The sequence below is a fragment of the Saimiri boliviensis genome, chromosome 11, assembly GCF_048565385.1.
Source record: "Saimiri boliviensis isolate mSaiBol1 chromosome 11, mSaiBol1.pri, whole genome shotgun sequence".
Taxonomy (NCBI): Eukaryota; Metazoa; Chordata; class Mammalia; order Primates; family Cebidae; genus Saimiri; species Saimiri boliviensis.
The window spans coordinates 43,477,113-43,490,757 of NC_133459.1; the positions used below are offsets into that span (position 1 = coordinate 43,477,113).

General features: G+C 53.9%; 1 protein-coding gene across 3 annotated transcripts in view; it reads left to right on the forward strand.

Moving 5' to 3' along the window:
- RNF220 (ring finger protein 220) overlaps positions 1-13,261 on the forward strand; it is a 259,384-nt gene extending 246,123 nt beyond the window's left edge. For all 3 annotated transcript variants that reach the window (XM_010347444.3, XM_039473630.2, XM_039473629.2), the window contains 7 exons: positions 6,261-6,357; positions 6,560-6,646; positions 6,786-6,841; positions 6,975-7,053; positions 11,194-11,302; positions 11,445-11,519; positions 12,247-13,261. In XM_010347444.3, the coding sequence (XP_010345746.1) occupies positions 6,261-6,357; positions 6,560-6,646; positions 6,786-6,841; positions 6,975-7,053; positions 11,194-11,302; positions 11,445-11,519; positions 12,247-12,318 (575 nt within the window). In that variant the 3' untranslated portion in view covers positions 12,319-13,261. The remainder of the gene's footprint in view (positions 1-6,260; positions 6,358-6,559; positions 6,647-6,785; positions 6,842-6,974; positions 7,054-11,193; positions 11,303-11,444; positions 11,520-12,246) is intronic.
- Positions 13,262-13,645: the final 384 nt, after the last annotated feature.

Genomic DNA, 13,645 nt, shown 5'->3' on the forward strand with positions numbered 1-13,645 from the left:
GAGACACTTGGCTGAGGGGAACAGCCTTGGAGATGGTGACCTGGGGTTACTGAGGAGGAGCTCCAGATAGCTCGGATTGGTATTTTAGGACAAAATAAAGAACCAGACAGAACAGGTGAGCACTGAAATAGGTCCCACTGGAATTAGATTTTTGAAAAGACTAAAGGAAATAGGTTTTATTTCAAGAAAGTAAGTTGGAAGGAATTTTTGCTGCCTTGGAGGCACTTTGGCCTTCCCAATTATAGACGAAATACTTCAGCTGCGTGCCCAAGCTGTTGATTGTCCTTTCAGAACCATAGATTTTCTAACCTGCCCCTGCTGTTTACATAAAGGGCAGAACGCAGAGCCTAGTGTGTCCCCAACATTCCACTAAGAGATCTGCAGTTAGGGAAAAAAGATGCTTTTCCGGGCCACAATGGCAAACCTGGCAGAGCAAGGGGCTTGTGGGCTAGAGAAGTAGACCGCAGGGGAAACCTAACTATACAGCCCTTAAAACAAGCCTGCTTCCACCTGTAGTCTAAGGAGGTGTGTGACTCAGGAGCCATGCCTTTCCTCTCCTGTCTTCCATCTGGCTCCTGGATCCTGGAGAAGAGGCCTACAGTAGTGAGCCTTGGTCCCTCCTGTGTGTTGGTTTCCAGAGTTCACCCAACTGCATTTGGGGAGCCAGAGCTCCTCATATCTGGAAGGGACACGCTGGAGAGAGGACATGGAAATGACTGGTTTCAAGTCAAGTGGCAATGATGTGGGCATAAGAGTGGTGAGATGGAGGAATTTCCCAGGAAGGTTCATAGGAAATGGAAGGCTGCAGCTGTATCTTTAAGCCCTGGAGGTGAATGCGTTTCTAAAATCCAGCATGAAGCCCCTTTGAACCAAACAGGTAGAGTGAGTAGCAAGGAAAAGGGTGTTAAGACAGTCAGCAGTGCATGGTCTCTGCCCTGTCCAGATCCTGACCTGAGGTGTTTCTTATCTTTCATGAGTTCCTTAGATTTAAGCTGCTTCCAAGTAGCTGGATGAGAAGTCATGAAGCAAACAGGCAGAGCAGCTTTGGCACAAATCTTTTTTTGTTTTTGAGACAGAGTCTCACTTTATCACCCAGGCTGGAGGCTAGAGTGCAGTGGCATGATCTCACCTCACTGCAACCTCCACCCACCAGGTTCCAGAGATTCTCCTGCCAGCCTCCCAAGTAGGGGATTACAGCATGTGCAACCATGCCTGGCTAATTTTTGTGTTTTTAGTAGAGATGGGGTTTCTCCATGTTGGCCAGGGTGGTCTCGAACTCCTGACCTCAGGTGATCCACCTGCCTTGGCCTCCCAAAGTGCTGGGATTACAGATGTGAGCCACCACATCCAGCCTGACACATCTTTTATCTGGCTATTTCTTGATAAAACTTCAGTGCCAGAAGTATGGGGCAAGTGGGTAAGAGGTGTTGTAAACCCCAGGGCATGGGCACATAGGCCTTGCCCTAGCTGCTGACTCCTTTGGTATGCCACTTCTCCAGAGAAGGGAGCCCCAGGTGCTAATGTCCCCCAGTGCAGCTGTGTTCCTGGTCCAGCCAGCGGCAGATGTTGGAACAGCACACTGCTCAAGGCGGCCTTGGAGTGGAGAGGGTTGGGCTGCTGCCCTCTGACTCCCCACCACCTTTAGTTATCTCTGTCGCCTGTTGGGAGGGGTGAGGAGCGGAACAAGGCACCTTCTGTCCCCTGTGGCAGCTGACGGGATTTAATCGCCTTTTGGAACACAATTGTTAAGCTAGGACAGAGGGAGTGCAGGCAGAAGGAGCAAGTATCAATGGTTTTAAACGGCGTCTGTCTCTCTGCGTCTCTCCTGACGTGAGGCAGTGAAACACGTTATCGAGGAGGCCCGGAAAGTGGCTAAGTGCGTTTGACACACGCCAACTCCCTGCCTCCACACTGGATAATTGCATTGTCAACTGTTCAGCGAGGTGGCAGGTGACACTGCAGGCCGATTGATTGTCCCGCATCGCAGCTCCCCAGACTGTCAGCTCCCCAATCGATGGCGTTTACACAAGACACCGTAACTGCATCTGTAACTAATTCCAGTGTAAAACTCTCCGGAAGCTGCTGCCCTGCCCTCCGTGTTGGAGAGCGCAGGCCTCTGGAGGGCCCCGAGACTTTCCTTTCTCCCTGGGCTCTGGTTTTGTTGGGAGCAGCAGGTGAGGAAATCAATGGCTCCTTTTTTGTGGTTTCAGGTTCCAGGACGATACTGCCCCCAGTAAACGGGCATCTCCAGTTTCTCAATCGATCATCTGATCAATTGATTAAATTAACACTGATTTTTTTTTTTCCCCCTCTCCCTTCTCAATGACCCAGGAAGAAATGAGTTTATGGGAGAAGAGTCATTTTTATAAAATGTAGACCTGTGTTTTGTTTCTGCACTTAACCCTCTCCCTCTTTGTTTCTAAGTTTTCACTCTGAGGAGGATTTTTTTTTTTTTTTTTTTTTTTTTTTTTTTTTTGCATTTCCCATGCCGCTAGGCAACTCTGGCACTACCCTACTGAGTATCATTGACCATCAGGCTTAGGTTGCCTGTGGGTGGGGGCCCAGGCCTTTATGCCACTTTAAGATGGGGCAGAACTGCAGGAAGGGGGCCTCCCTGGTGACTAAAGGGTACTCTGGGTCATCTTGGAGGTCCGGGGAGCTGAGTTCCTTCCCTGGATAGTAGCAATAGGAGTGGCAGCTTGCCTGTTATCCCTGGAGCTACATGGAAGAGGATCCAGAGACTTGGAAAGGAGCTGTCTGTGCCATCTTGCCTCTGAGTACTGACTTGGGATATTCCAGCAGCTGAGAACATAAAATGACTGTGGAGCCTTCCTCTCCAAGCGGGAGGGGGGACAAGCTGGCGGGGGCGCTGTCTGCATAAAACGGCTTTATGGCCGTTTCTTTTTATTATGATTCTGCCAGAAGTCAGCAAGTGACATTTCATTAAGAAAATAAAGTTTAATGTGCTGGGAAAGAGGTTGGAGCAGGCTGGGGCAGCACAAGAGTGAAACTGGCGGCAGCAGCCTGTTCTGAACACCTGTGGGGGTAGGGAGAGGTTCCCAACATCTGTCTCAGTGAGAGGAGGGGTCAGGGTCAGAGTGAATGGCTCAGACCAGAGGCAGAGGCCTTTTCTTTGGCAAAGAAAGTGTGTCATGCTGTCCATCCTGCCTGACTGGCCAGAGGAACAGAAAGCTGCTGCCCAGCTGGGAGCTGGGATCTGATAAGGAAAGTTGTGTCCTGAGAGGTTTCTCCAGGCCACCAGCTAACTAGGAACTAATAGAGCAGTGTCGCCAGTGTTTAGCCAGTACTGCTAGGATGTGCTGTGTGGCACCAGCCATGAGCCTGTCCAGCTCTGCTGGGTGATGCGGAGATCACAACAGTGAGTCAAACTTGGGACCTTGCAGCTTCCGGTCTGGTAAGGGACAGTGACAATATGTGGTAATATGATTTTGGAGTTACAGAGGAGTCTGGGTGGACACCAGGGAAGGGGACCCCTGTGTATAAGAACCTGGGAAGCCCCATCCACCACGCAGAGCACCTTGAGGATAGGGATCAGATCTTGAAGCTCTCTATTCTCAGCATGGAGACAAACAGGAAAAGCCCAATAGAGGTGGAGAGAATGGTGTTGAGGTGAGAGTTCTTTCCTTTAGCAGGGATTTAGAGAGCAGCTGCTCTGTGTAGGCGCTGTGAGTTAATGGTAGGAGGCACAGTTGGGCTGAGTCAGACTCGCCAAAGGAGGAAGCATGTGTATTGTAGACCAGGAGGGAGAAGGTTCTAGGCAGAGAGCAGGAGGTGTGGAAGCATGGGGGCATGAGAAAGCGCTTAGGATTTGGGAGACCACAGTAGCTATGTTCAATGGAGTATGAGTCCTGGGCTAGGCATGGTAGGCAGTAAGACTGCAGAGAAAAGGACTTCAGGCCACAGGGTTGCTTTACATGTTGAGAAGCTGGGGCTTTTCCTGGCAGCTTTGGGGTACCTGTTTTCTCTGCTTTGCCATGGAGCCATACTGGGTTCACATGTGGTGCTAGGGTTCTCTGCTTTCCACTTATAAGGCAGAACTAGGCTGAGCAGAGGATGAGGCCGGCTGTTGAGCTGCGTGTACCTGGGGAACGGGGGTTGTCAGGGCTTGGGGGCTGCAAGCTCTAAGTGAACCTGATAGCTACATTCTGATTGATGGTGGAGTTTGTCTCCCAAACTGTCAGAGGGTTTATAGAGGTGCCACTCACCCACAAGGCGGGAATTGCTTGTCAGGACACCTGGCCGTGAACAGGAGACAGAGCTGTAACTTGGTGTTTTCTCAGCGTAATGGCCCTGCTGCTGACCTTCCTGCTGCCTCAAGTGTGTCAGTGCCTCCGGATAGAGGGCAAATGAGGACTGTCAGGGAGAGGTGGAGCCCAGGCAGTGCCCGGCATCTTTCTTTCCCAGTGCTGCTTACCTTTGGGGTGGGTGGTATCTGTGTGAGACCAGAGACTGGTGGGGTTAGAAGGGAGAAGGATCAAGACTCAGTGTTTTTCAGGGCTTTAAAGATGGAGAACATTCCAGATGGGGTGAATAGCATGAGCAGGGGTCTTTTTTTTTTTTTTTTTTTTTTTTTTTTTGAGACGGAGTTTTGCTCTTGTTACCCAGGCTGGAGTGCAATGGCGCAATCTCGGCTCACCGCAACCTCCGCCTCCTAGGTTCAAGCAATTCTCCTGCCTCAGCCTCCTGAGTAGCTGGGATTACAGGCACATGCCGCCATGCCCAGCTAATTTTTTGTATTTTTAGTAGAGACGGGGTTTCACCATGTTGACCAGGATGGTCTCGATCTCTTGACCTCGTGATCCACCCGCCTCAGCCTCCCAAAGTGCTGGGATTACAGGCTTGAGCCACCGCGCCCGGCAAGCAGGGGTCTTAAGAGCAGGATATGCAAGGTATGTTTGGGGTTTGTTGAGCAGCCTCCGTGTCCACATGCGTGGCGTTTACAGAGTAAATGAGTAGAGAGCGAGAGCAGAGACATAGATGGACCCAGATCTTCACAGATCTGCCTGAGGAGCCTGGGCTTGGTTGTGCATGCATTAGGGAGCCATTGATGGGGTTGGAGCAGGAGGAAAAGTGGTCAGAACTCAGTGGTAAGCAGAATGAGGGAGCAGACAGGAGGCCTGAAGACCCCTTACGATACGTACCCTAATGAGAGTATAAGGACCTGAGAGGAAAGAATGGACAAGCAGACATGTCTGATATCATCAGGCAGAACACTGAGCTGCTTCCTCACTTTAAGGATTTCCTTGCTGATCTCAGTGGCCACAGAGTCTTTTGTCCCTGGCAGGGCTGTGCTGGCTAGTGAGGTGTGGTCTGAGACCCACTGGGAAGAAGTGGGAAGCTGGGGGGAGCAGCTCTGTAGCCCTTGACCCTGGGCTACCAGGAAGAGCAGTCCTGGAAGTCAGAGAGATCACCTGGCAGGTGAGCAGACCTGGTGTAGCCCCTGTAGCTCACCCCTCCACATGAGCTGAGAGTCCTCCTGTGGCTGTGCCAGACGCACCTCAGGGTCAGCCGCCTGCCTGGCCCGTGGCCTGGCCTCTGCCCAGCCTGGCTGCCTTCATGGACTGCTTTGAGAAGTAGGTGTGCATGCCTGTCCTCCCTCGTCTGTCCCTTTTTAATCCCTTTATAACTGCACTTGTCCAGGAATCTGGGCTGAGTGAGGTGGAGATGAATAATTAATGTCAGGCGCTTCAGACACCAAATATTTGAACAGCTGCCTGGTGTTTTTGCTGGCAAGGACCTAGCGGCCAAAATCAGGATGTTGGCCGGGGGTACCACTCTGTGGCTCTGATTGGCCTTAGCCAGCCTGTTCTCTCCTCTGATGGACTTGTCAGGATGGATAATAGGGCATAGGGGAGGCCCAGCTCCTTCCCTGTGAAATTCCTAGACCTGAATTTTTCTGTCCTCTTCCTGTTCTTCCTAGACCTGGAATATAGGTGGACAGCAGGTCTGGGGCTGAGTGTCCCCCAAGGACATGACATAATGTATGAATGGGCTAATTTATGAGCAGAGACCACTTGGAGCAGCATGCAGTGGCAGAGAGAGATGAGGTTTGCAGAGTGAAGGGCCCGAAATGTCAGGGTCAGGGGCACTGAAGTATCTGGCTGTGTATATCCCAGGCCCAAGTTTCCCTCTGGGCCTTATCAGGTCCAAAGCCTAACCCCTACCTGGAGGCAACAGGAGGGGCACCCTTGGCCTAGTCTTACTGTCCCCAGGCCCTCCTCACACCCTGCTTCCCACAGGCTCTGGCTTCATCATGTGCAGCGGCAAAGAGAACCCGGACAGTGATGCTGACTTGGATGTCGATGGGGATGACACTCTGGAGTATGGGAAGCCACAGTATCCTTGGAGCACTGTGGGGGCTGGCAGGGCTGATGGGGCAGGCCACAGAGAACAAGAAAAGTAGCTTTCTCTGGTATTCACCTGCGCCACCCCCCGGGCCAGAGTCTCAGCTTTGGCCAGGAGGAGCACACTCTCCGGAGGATTCAACCCTATGGCCTGCTGCAAAACTAGGATCCGTTGTCCTTGACCACCACGCCAGATACACGGAGGCTGACGTCATCCCCTGCACAGGCGAGGAGCCTGGCGAAGCCAAGGAGAGAGAGGCACTCCGGGGCGCAGTCCTAAAGCAAGTGTGGGCACTGGCTTGGGCAGGTGGGGCAGAGAGACAGGAAGCCCTGAGGCAGGGGTCAACCCAGTACTGACCCTCAGGGCTGTCCTGCCTGCCTTCCGGCCTGATTTCATTCTTCTTCCCTCCTTTCCTCCAGTGGCGGCCCTCCCAGCACGCGCATCACGCCTGAGTTCTCTAAATGGGCCAGTGACGGTAAGTCCTGCCCCAGGTTAGGAATAATGGGGGAGAGGTGGCATCCCTGGATGGTGGTGACTGACTCAAGCCCAACCCCTCACCTGTGCTGCCCAGTCTGGCTGGAGTGTGAGTTGCCCCTCTGTCCCAGCAGAGATGCCATCCACCAGCAATGGTGAAAGCAGCAAACAGGAGGCCATGCAGAAGACCTGCAAGAATAGTGACATTGAGAAGTAAGTGTTTGGCCAAGAGGGGGCCCTGGGACAGTGGTACTGGGAGGAGGGGCACTTTGCTGCAGGAAGGCCTGCTGTCAGGGCTTCTGCCTCCCAAGTGCAGCTCAGTGCTGCTGCCCTGGGCACACAGCCGGCAGTGGAGCCCAGCTGGTGCTAAGCGTGACTCTGTGAATTGATCGCTGGGCCACGGCCCCAGGAGCCTTGGCGGAGGGAGGAGCAGTCCGCTCGCCTGCCTGCCCGCTACGGCGGCCTCCGCCCGGGGAATGTGATGTATGGCCGCCCAGCCCAGCTGGCGCACTTGATTCATCTCCAGTTTCTGTTTCTTAATCGGGAGCTAAATTGGTTTCATTTTTCTTGTCCCGGGTGGCACTCGCAGTGGGTTTTAGGCAGGAACATTGGGTCTCATCACTTCTGGTAGGAATTTTTGGCCTGGGTTCTCTGACAGAGGAAAAGGGATCCATTAGCGTTTCTCCCAGGGCTGGGCAACCCCTGGCCTGGATCCCTGGGAATCACAGGATTTGTTATCAGCTGGGCATTTCCCTGCCTTTCCAGAAGCCCAAGGAAGGCCAGTTCTGGCCTCAGGAGGTGGCATTGTCCAGTCCGGGCTGCCTGGTGCTGCTGCCATTGGTCACTGCTTAACTCCAGTACCCACCCCACCTTCTGACTGCAGGCTAGGTTGCCTGGGGTTAAAAGGCAGCCTCTTCATTCCAGGGCCAGTGTTCCATCTTGCCTTCTGCCAGGAGAGTGGATTGCAGGCCGGTGCAGGGCCGGGTCGGTGGCCCAGGGTCACCTCCCATTTGTTTCCCTCCATTTTGTGTTGTCATAAATTCATTCCAGTCCGTTGTGGTTGATCAGTTTATCTCGGCCGGGGCCGCGAGTGCTGCTGGCATGATGTATGGGCCGCGGCGCAGGGCCCGGCTGCCCATGAATCACCGCAGCTGCTCCGTGTCAGCGCCGGAGCGGGCCGTACGGGTTCGGCGCAACCAGCTTGTTGGGGGCGGTGGGGGGGGGGGAGGAATGACGTATGGATGTTTATTTAATAATTCTCTCCTACTCCAGCTGAGCGGGGCGGGCGGGGTTGTAAGGGGCACCCACCCTCGTCTGGAGGGGCTGCTCATAAATCAGAAAGACAAGATCATTAATCAGGGATGGCGCCCGAGGGGGAGGTAGGGGCAGAGCCAGTGGCTTCCATGAAGGTACAACCCACCCAAGGCTGGGGGAAGCCAAGATTTCTGTCCCACCTGTGTGAGCACAGGCACCCGGAGGCAGGGATCTCTATGATGAGGTGGAGACTGGCTCAGTCATGGGCAGAGCTCTCCACTGGGTCTGGATCTGCTGAGATTGGGGCGACTTCTCTATTTCTTACCCTAGATCTGTTTTACCACTCAGGGAAAGGGAAACTTAGGATGCCATGGCTTCCTCCAGGAGTCCCCACCCCATGCCCTGGAGGGACTCAGGAATAGCCCACAGCCATCCTGGACCAGGAGTTGGAGGATTGGGTATTTCCCCAGAGCAAAGATCAGAGGGCAGGTGTGTGCTGACCACACCCAGGATAGGTAGGCTCTCTAGAGTTGGTTATTGACCCTCAGTGTGGCCTTGTAGCTCTTGGAGATGGCATGGGAAATGGCTTTGCTCTCTCGAAGCCTCATCCTTTTTTGCCATGCCAGCTTTAGTTCTCTGATTTGGGCTCTAGGAGTTAGTTCTTCATTCTGGGATAGGCTGCCCCCAGCTGCACGCCTTAGTTTCCCCATCTTTGAAATAACCATGTAGGACTAGACAATTTCTCAGCTTAGTCTTTGGAGTGGAAGGGAGCACAGCTACAAATCCTTGTCACCTTATTAGGAATTTATATATAATCCAGATGGGGATGGCACATACGGCACCGTGCAAAATGCCAGGAAGGAGCCTGCTATTTGGATGCTTGTGAGAGGGAAAGGGGTGGTAAAGGCTTAAAAGAACCAGAGGGGTAAATGGAAGCCCCCAGGGAATCAAGCCAGTACCAGGAGGAACTAGTCAGAGCCTTTCTTGGCATCCCTGGAGAGAGGCAAGGCAGAGAGAGTCATGTACCCTAGGGTGATGGATTTAAGTGTCCCTGATAAAGGACACAGCCACTAAGGAGTCAGTGCTCTGTGTTGCTGCTAGCTCCCCAAAAGAAAAAGACCAGAGATTGAAGTTTGTCACTGCCCATGAAATGTGGCCACTACCCTCCTTGCGCTTCCATTATCACTCCCATCTAGCAGTGACAGACCACCTGTAAGCTCTCAAGCTTCCTAAGCTAATGGTCTCCCCTAAACTGCAGAACAGGTGCCCCCGGGAGACTGTCCTTGCCCACAGTCTACCTCCCTTGAGATTCCCCCACCTCAGTCCAGCCTCTGCTTCCTGATTGAGTACATCTGTGAAACACGAGCTGTTCTGTACCCTGCTCTTCCAGCATGCTCAGCAGCTTCCTGCTGCCCATGAGATAATCTTCAGCTCCTTCAGGTGTGGCATTTGAGGCCCTCCTGCACACCGTCTCCCTTCTCACTGTAGCACTTTGCCTACCCATGGGCCTTCTAGCCAGACTGGGATGTTAGCCGCTGTTTCTGCTCTTCCCTTGGCCTGGGGCCCCACTTCCTCCTAGCTGTAGCCAGTATAGTCATGGTCAATCACATAGTTATCAGTTGATCACGGAATCAGTCTGCCAGGTTTGAATCCCATCTCCCTGACTCTGTGGGGACCTTGAGCAAGCTACTTAATCTTTCTGTGCTTTAGTTTCTTTGTATATAAAACGGAGATATTAGAATCTTCTCATGGGGTTTTTGTGAGGTGTAAATAGATAATCATCATCAATCCCTCAGTACAATCCCTGGCATTTAGTAAGTGCGTAACAAATTTTAGCTGTTTTATTTGTATGATCATTATTACTCCCTAAGGCCAATCTCCTATGCCGCCTTTTGTACTCTTCCAGGAAGCCTGCTTCTCCCTCTGTGAGCTCCCCTCGGTCGTGTTCACTTGTTTTAGGAGGGTGGGAAGGTTCCGTGAGAGAGTCCTAGGTACTCCCTGTTCAGCATTGCAGCCCAAGGAGTCCCAGAAATGCCGAAGGGACCTTCGGGTGCCGGGCTTGGGCCACAGACTGAGGACTACCAGGGCATCTGCTGTGCCTAGGAAGAAGTGACAAGGAACACTGGAGGCAGGCCTGGCTGTGGCAAAGGGACCTAGATCCTGAGGGACCCATCCAATCCCTGCGTCCAGTCCCCCTTTCCCTGGAGGTCGGACGGGCTCTTTAGTCAGCAGACATTTGCCCACGTCCCATGCCCGAGGTTGGGTTCTTGGCCATAGTCAGTACTGGTGGAGTAAGCAGCCTGCCCTCAGGTAACCTGCACTTGGGAACTTTACACTGCTGTGGCGGAGTTCACACGGTGGGCAGAGAGCCACTGTGCAGTGCTGGCTTGGGGGTCTGGAAGAGGCTTCTGGGAGGACATGGGAACAAAATTAGGTCGGAATGATGAGGCAGAACTAGTGAGTCAGGCGAGGGAGTGCAGAAGGTTCACAGTGCAGAGGCCAAGGCAGTGAAAAAGCTGGCATGGATGGTGGCATGTAGGAGTTGAGCATAAAACGCGTGACAAGGTGCTGAGAGATGCAACGGGCTGGGGCCGCACCGAGTGTGGCGGAGCTCTACTCTGAGCTGAGCGCTGATTGTCGGAAGTCACCACAAGAGATTCGCTTTGAGAATGTAAATTCTTCCAGGTGCTGGGAGGGTGCGATGGAGATGAGGAGCCTGGAGGCAGAGAGGCTGCCTGGAGGGTTAGTGGAGGAATCGGTAGTAGACATTGGAGAGCCTGGACTAGTGGTGAGGGGAGAGAAGCGGAGAGATTCCGGAGATACTGGAGAGAGGACAGATTTAGGTTGTGGGGAAGACTGTGAAGGAGGGGTTGAGAATGGTTCCCTGGTATCTGGTATAGAAACTCATCTGGATGTGAATACAGGAACAGAGAGGGTGAGGAGTTTGGTTCTGGAATGTGGAATTTGCAGATTCCGACTATTAGAGGAAGGGGCAGGCAGGGATGCCTAGGGGACATTTATGTATTTGCTTCTGGAATTCAAGGGAGGTGCAGATGGGCGATGCCAGCCTGCTACCCAACCATGCCTTCCTTTTTACAGAATCACCGAAGATTCAGCTGTGACCACGTTTGAGGCTCTGAAGGCTCGGGTCAGAGAACTTGAACGGCAGCTGTCCCGTGGGGACCGTTACAAATGCCTCATCTGCATGGTGAGTAGAAAAGAACCTGAGGTGCCCTTGGTCAGGCTTCTGCGCCCTCTGGGGGATCTGGAGAGGGTCTCTGCACTGCTTTGGGCTCTTTGGAGGGTGGGCCTGCCTCAGAGTGACCCCTTCTCTGCCCTTGCCTCCCTAGGACTCGTACTCAATGCCCCTAACGTCCATCCAGTGTTGGCACGTGCACTGCGAGGAGTGCTGGCTGCGGACCCTGGTGAGGTGGCATGGGGGTCGGGGAGTGGGAAGCCGTTCCGGGCACTGCCCAGATATCTGTGCTTATACCTGAGCCTGCCTGGGGGAAGTGGGGAGCACAGGCAAGGGAGAACACAGCCAGGAGCCAGGATACCGACCTAGCTCGCTGCCTCTCCTCCCCCACTGCAGGTTTAGTGACTTCTCCCCCTCCAGGAGTTCACTGCACTCTCCCTTCCCCTCCCTGGCCCCCGAAGGCCCACTGCATCACACATACTGGTGAGGCCCCAGGTCAGGAGGCGGCTGGCTGTGGGTAAACAGGACCAGGGCCTGGGCCCCTCCCCCTCCCATTACTAAGCTCCTTCTGCTCCTGCCCCTGTTCTTCGCTCAGGAGCAGCCATTAAAATGTCGCCCGGAGACAGCAATAAAAGGCTCGGACGTGGGCTCTGTGTCCTGATCAAAGGCCGTGTGTAATCTTGTTAGGGCTGCGGCTGCCACAGCTGGACCCAGCCTTGTTCTCATTACCGGGGCTCCTGCTGCGGGGCTGGCCAGGCGGTTTGATCCTGGCGTCCCCCCAGCACGGGAGCGTGCCTGCCTGCTCATAGAAGCTGCCTATGCGTCCCCAGCCTGGGCTGACGGGACCAAGGTCCCAGCACACACTGGTGCAGAGAGACATGGCTTCAGGCCCAGGTGCTCACGTGCACACACGTGGCACATTGTGTAGACCAGAGCCCTCCCTGTTCTCCCTGCAGGGTGCCAAGAAGCTCTGCCCTCAGTGCAACACGATCACAGCACCCGGAGACCTGCGGAGGATCTACTTGTGAGCTATCTGCCCCAGGCAGGCCTCGCCTCCAGCAGCCCCACCTGCCCCCAGCCTCTGTGACAGTGACCGTCTCCCTTTGTACATACTTGCACACAGGTTCCCCATGTACATACATGCACATACTCACACACATGTACACACACATGTACACACGCAGGACTCTGGAGCCAGAGTAGAGGCTGTGGCCCAGGCACTACCTGCTGGCTCCCACCTATGGTTTGGGGGCCATACCTGTTCCAACTCTGTTCCCAGGGTGGGGAAGGGAGGTGGGGGTGGGGGGAGTAGTGGGGCACAGCTCCTGAGATCCAGCCCCCAGACTGACAGACGGACAGACATGCAGACACCAGACTGAAGCACATGTAATATAGACCGTGTATGTTTACAATGTTGTGTATAAATGGGACAACTCCTCGCCCTCTACCTGTCCCCTTCCCCTTTGGTTGTATGATTTCCTTCTTTTTTTAAGAACCCCTGGAAGCAGTGCCTCCTTCAGGGTTGGCTGGGGGCTCGGCCCATCCACCTCTGGGATACCTGCCTCTCCCTCTCCTGTGGTGTCCCTTCCCTCTCCCATGTGCTCGGTGTTCAGTGGTGTATATTTCTTCTCCCAGACATGGGGCACATGCCCCAAGGGACATGATCCTCTCCTTAGTCTTAGCTCATGGGGCTCTTTATAAGGAGTTGGGGGTTAGAGGCAGGAGACGGGAACCGAGCTGAAGCAGAGGCTGAGATGGGGGGGCTGGAGGACAGTGCTCCTGGCCACCCAGCCTCTGCTGAGAACCACTCCCGGGATTAGAGCTGCCCTTCCTTCCCAGGGAAGAAAGTGTCTCCCCGACCCTCCCGTGGGCCCTATGGTGTGATGCTGTGTCTGTATATTCTATACAAAGGTACTTGTCCTTTCCCTTTGTAAACTACATTTGACATGGATTAAACCAGTATAAACAGTTGCTGCCTGTGTGTATGTGTGTGGGGAGGTGGGGGAGCTGATGGGCAGAGGTGAGCAGTTAGGGGGTTAATTCCTGGTGGCAGGATGGGGGAAAGGACTTAGCTGTAGGTGTGTGACGCTGTGTAGGGTTGGTCGGCTCTGAGGCCCTGGAGCATTTGGCTTGGATTGGGGGTGGGGCTGGGGATCTGGGCTCCTGACTATTGATGGGTAGGAGCGCTAGGTTAATTCTTTATCGATGCAGAATCGTCAGCTCATTAATCACAGAAGAGGTCAGAGCTTGGGGGTATAGAGAGGATGCAAGGTCTATCCCCCAAGCTAGGGCAGGAGTGGCCATAAGCTTGGGTGCAAACACAAGCCCCAGGCCCCTATCCCTTTCTGATCCCCT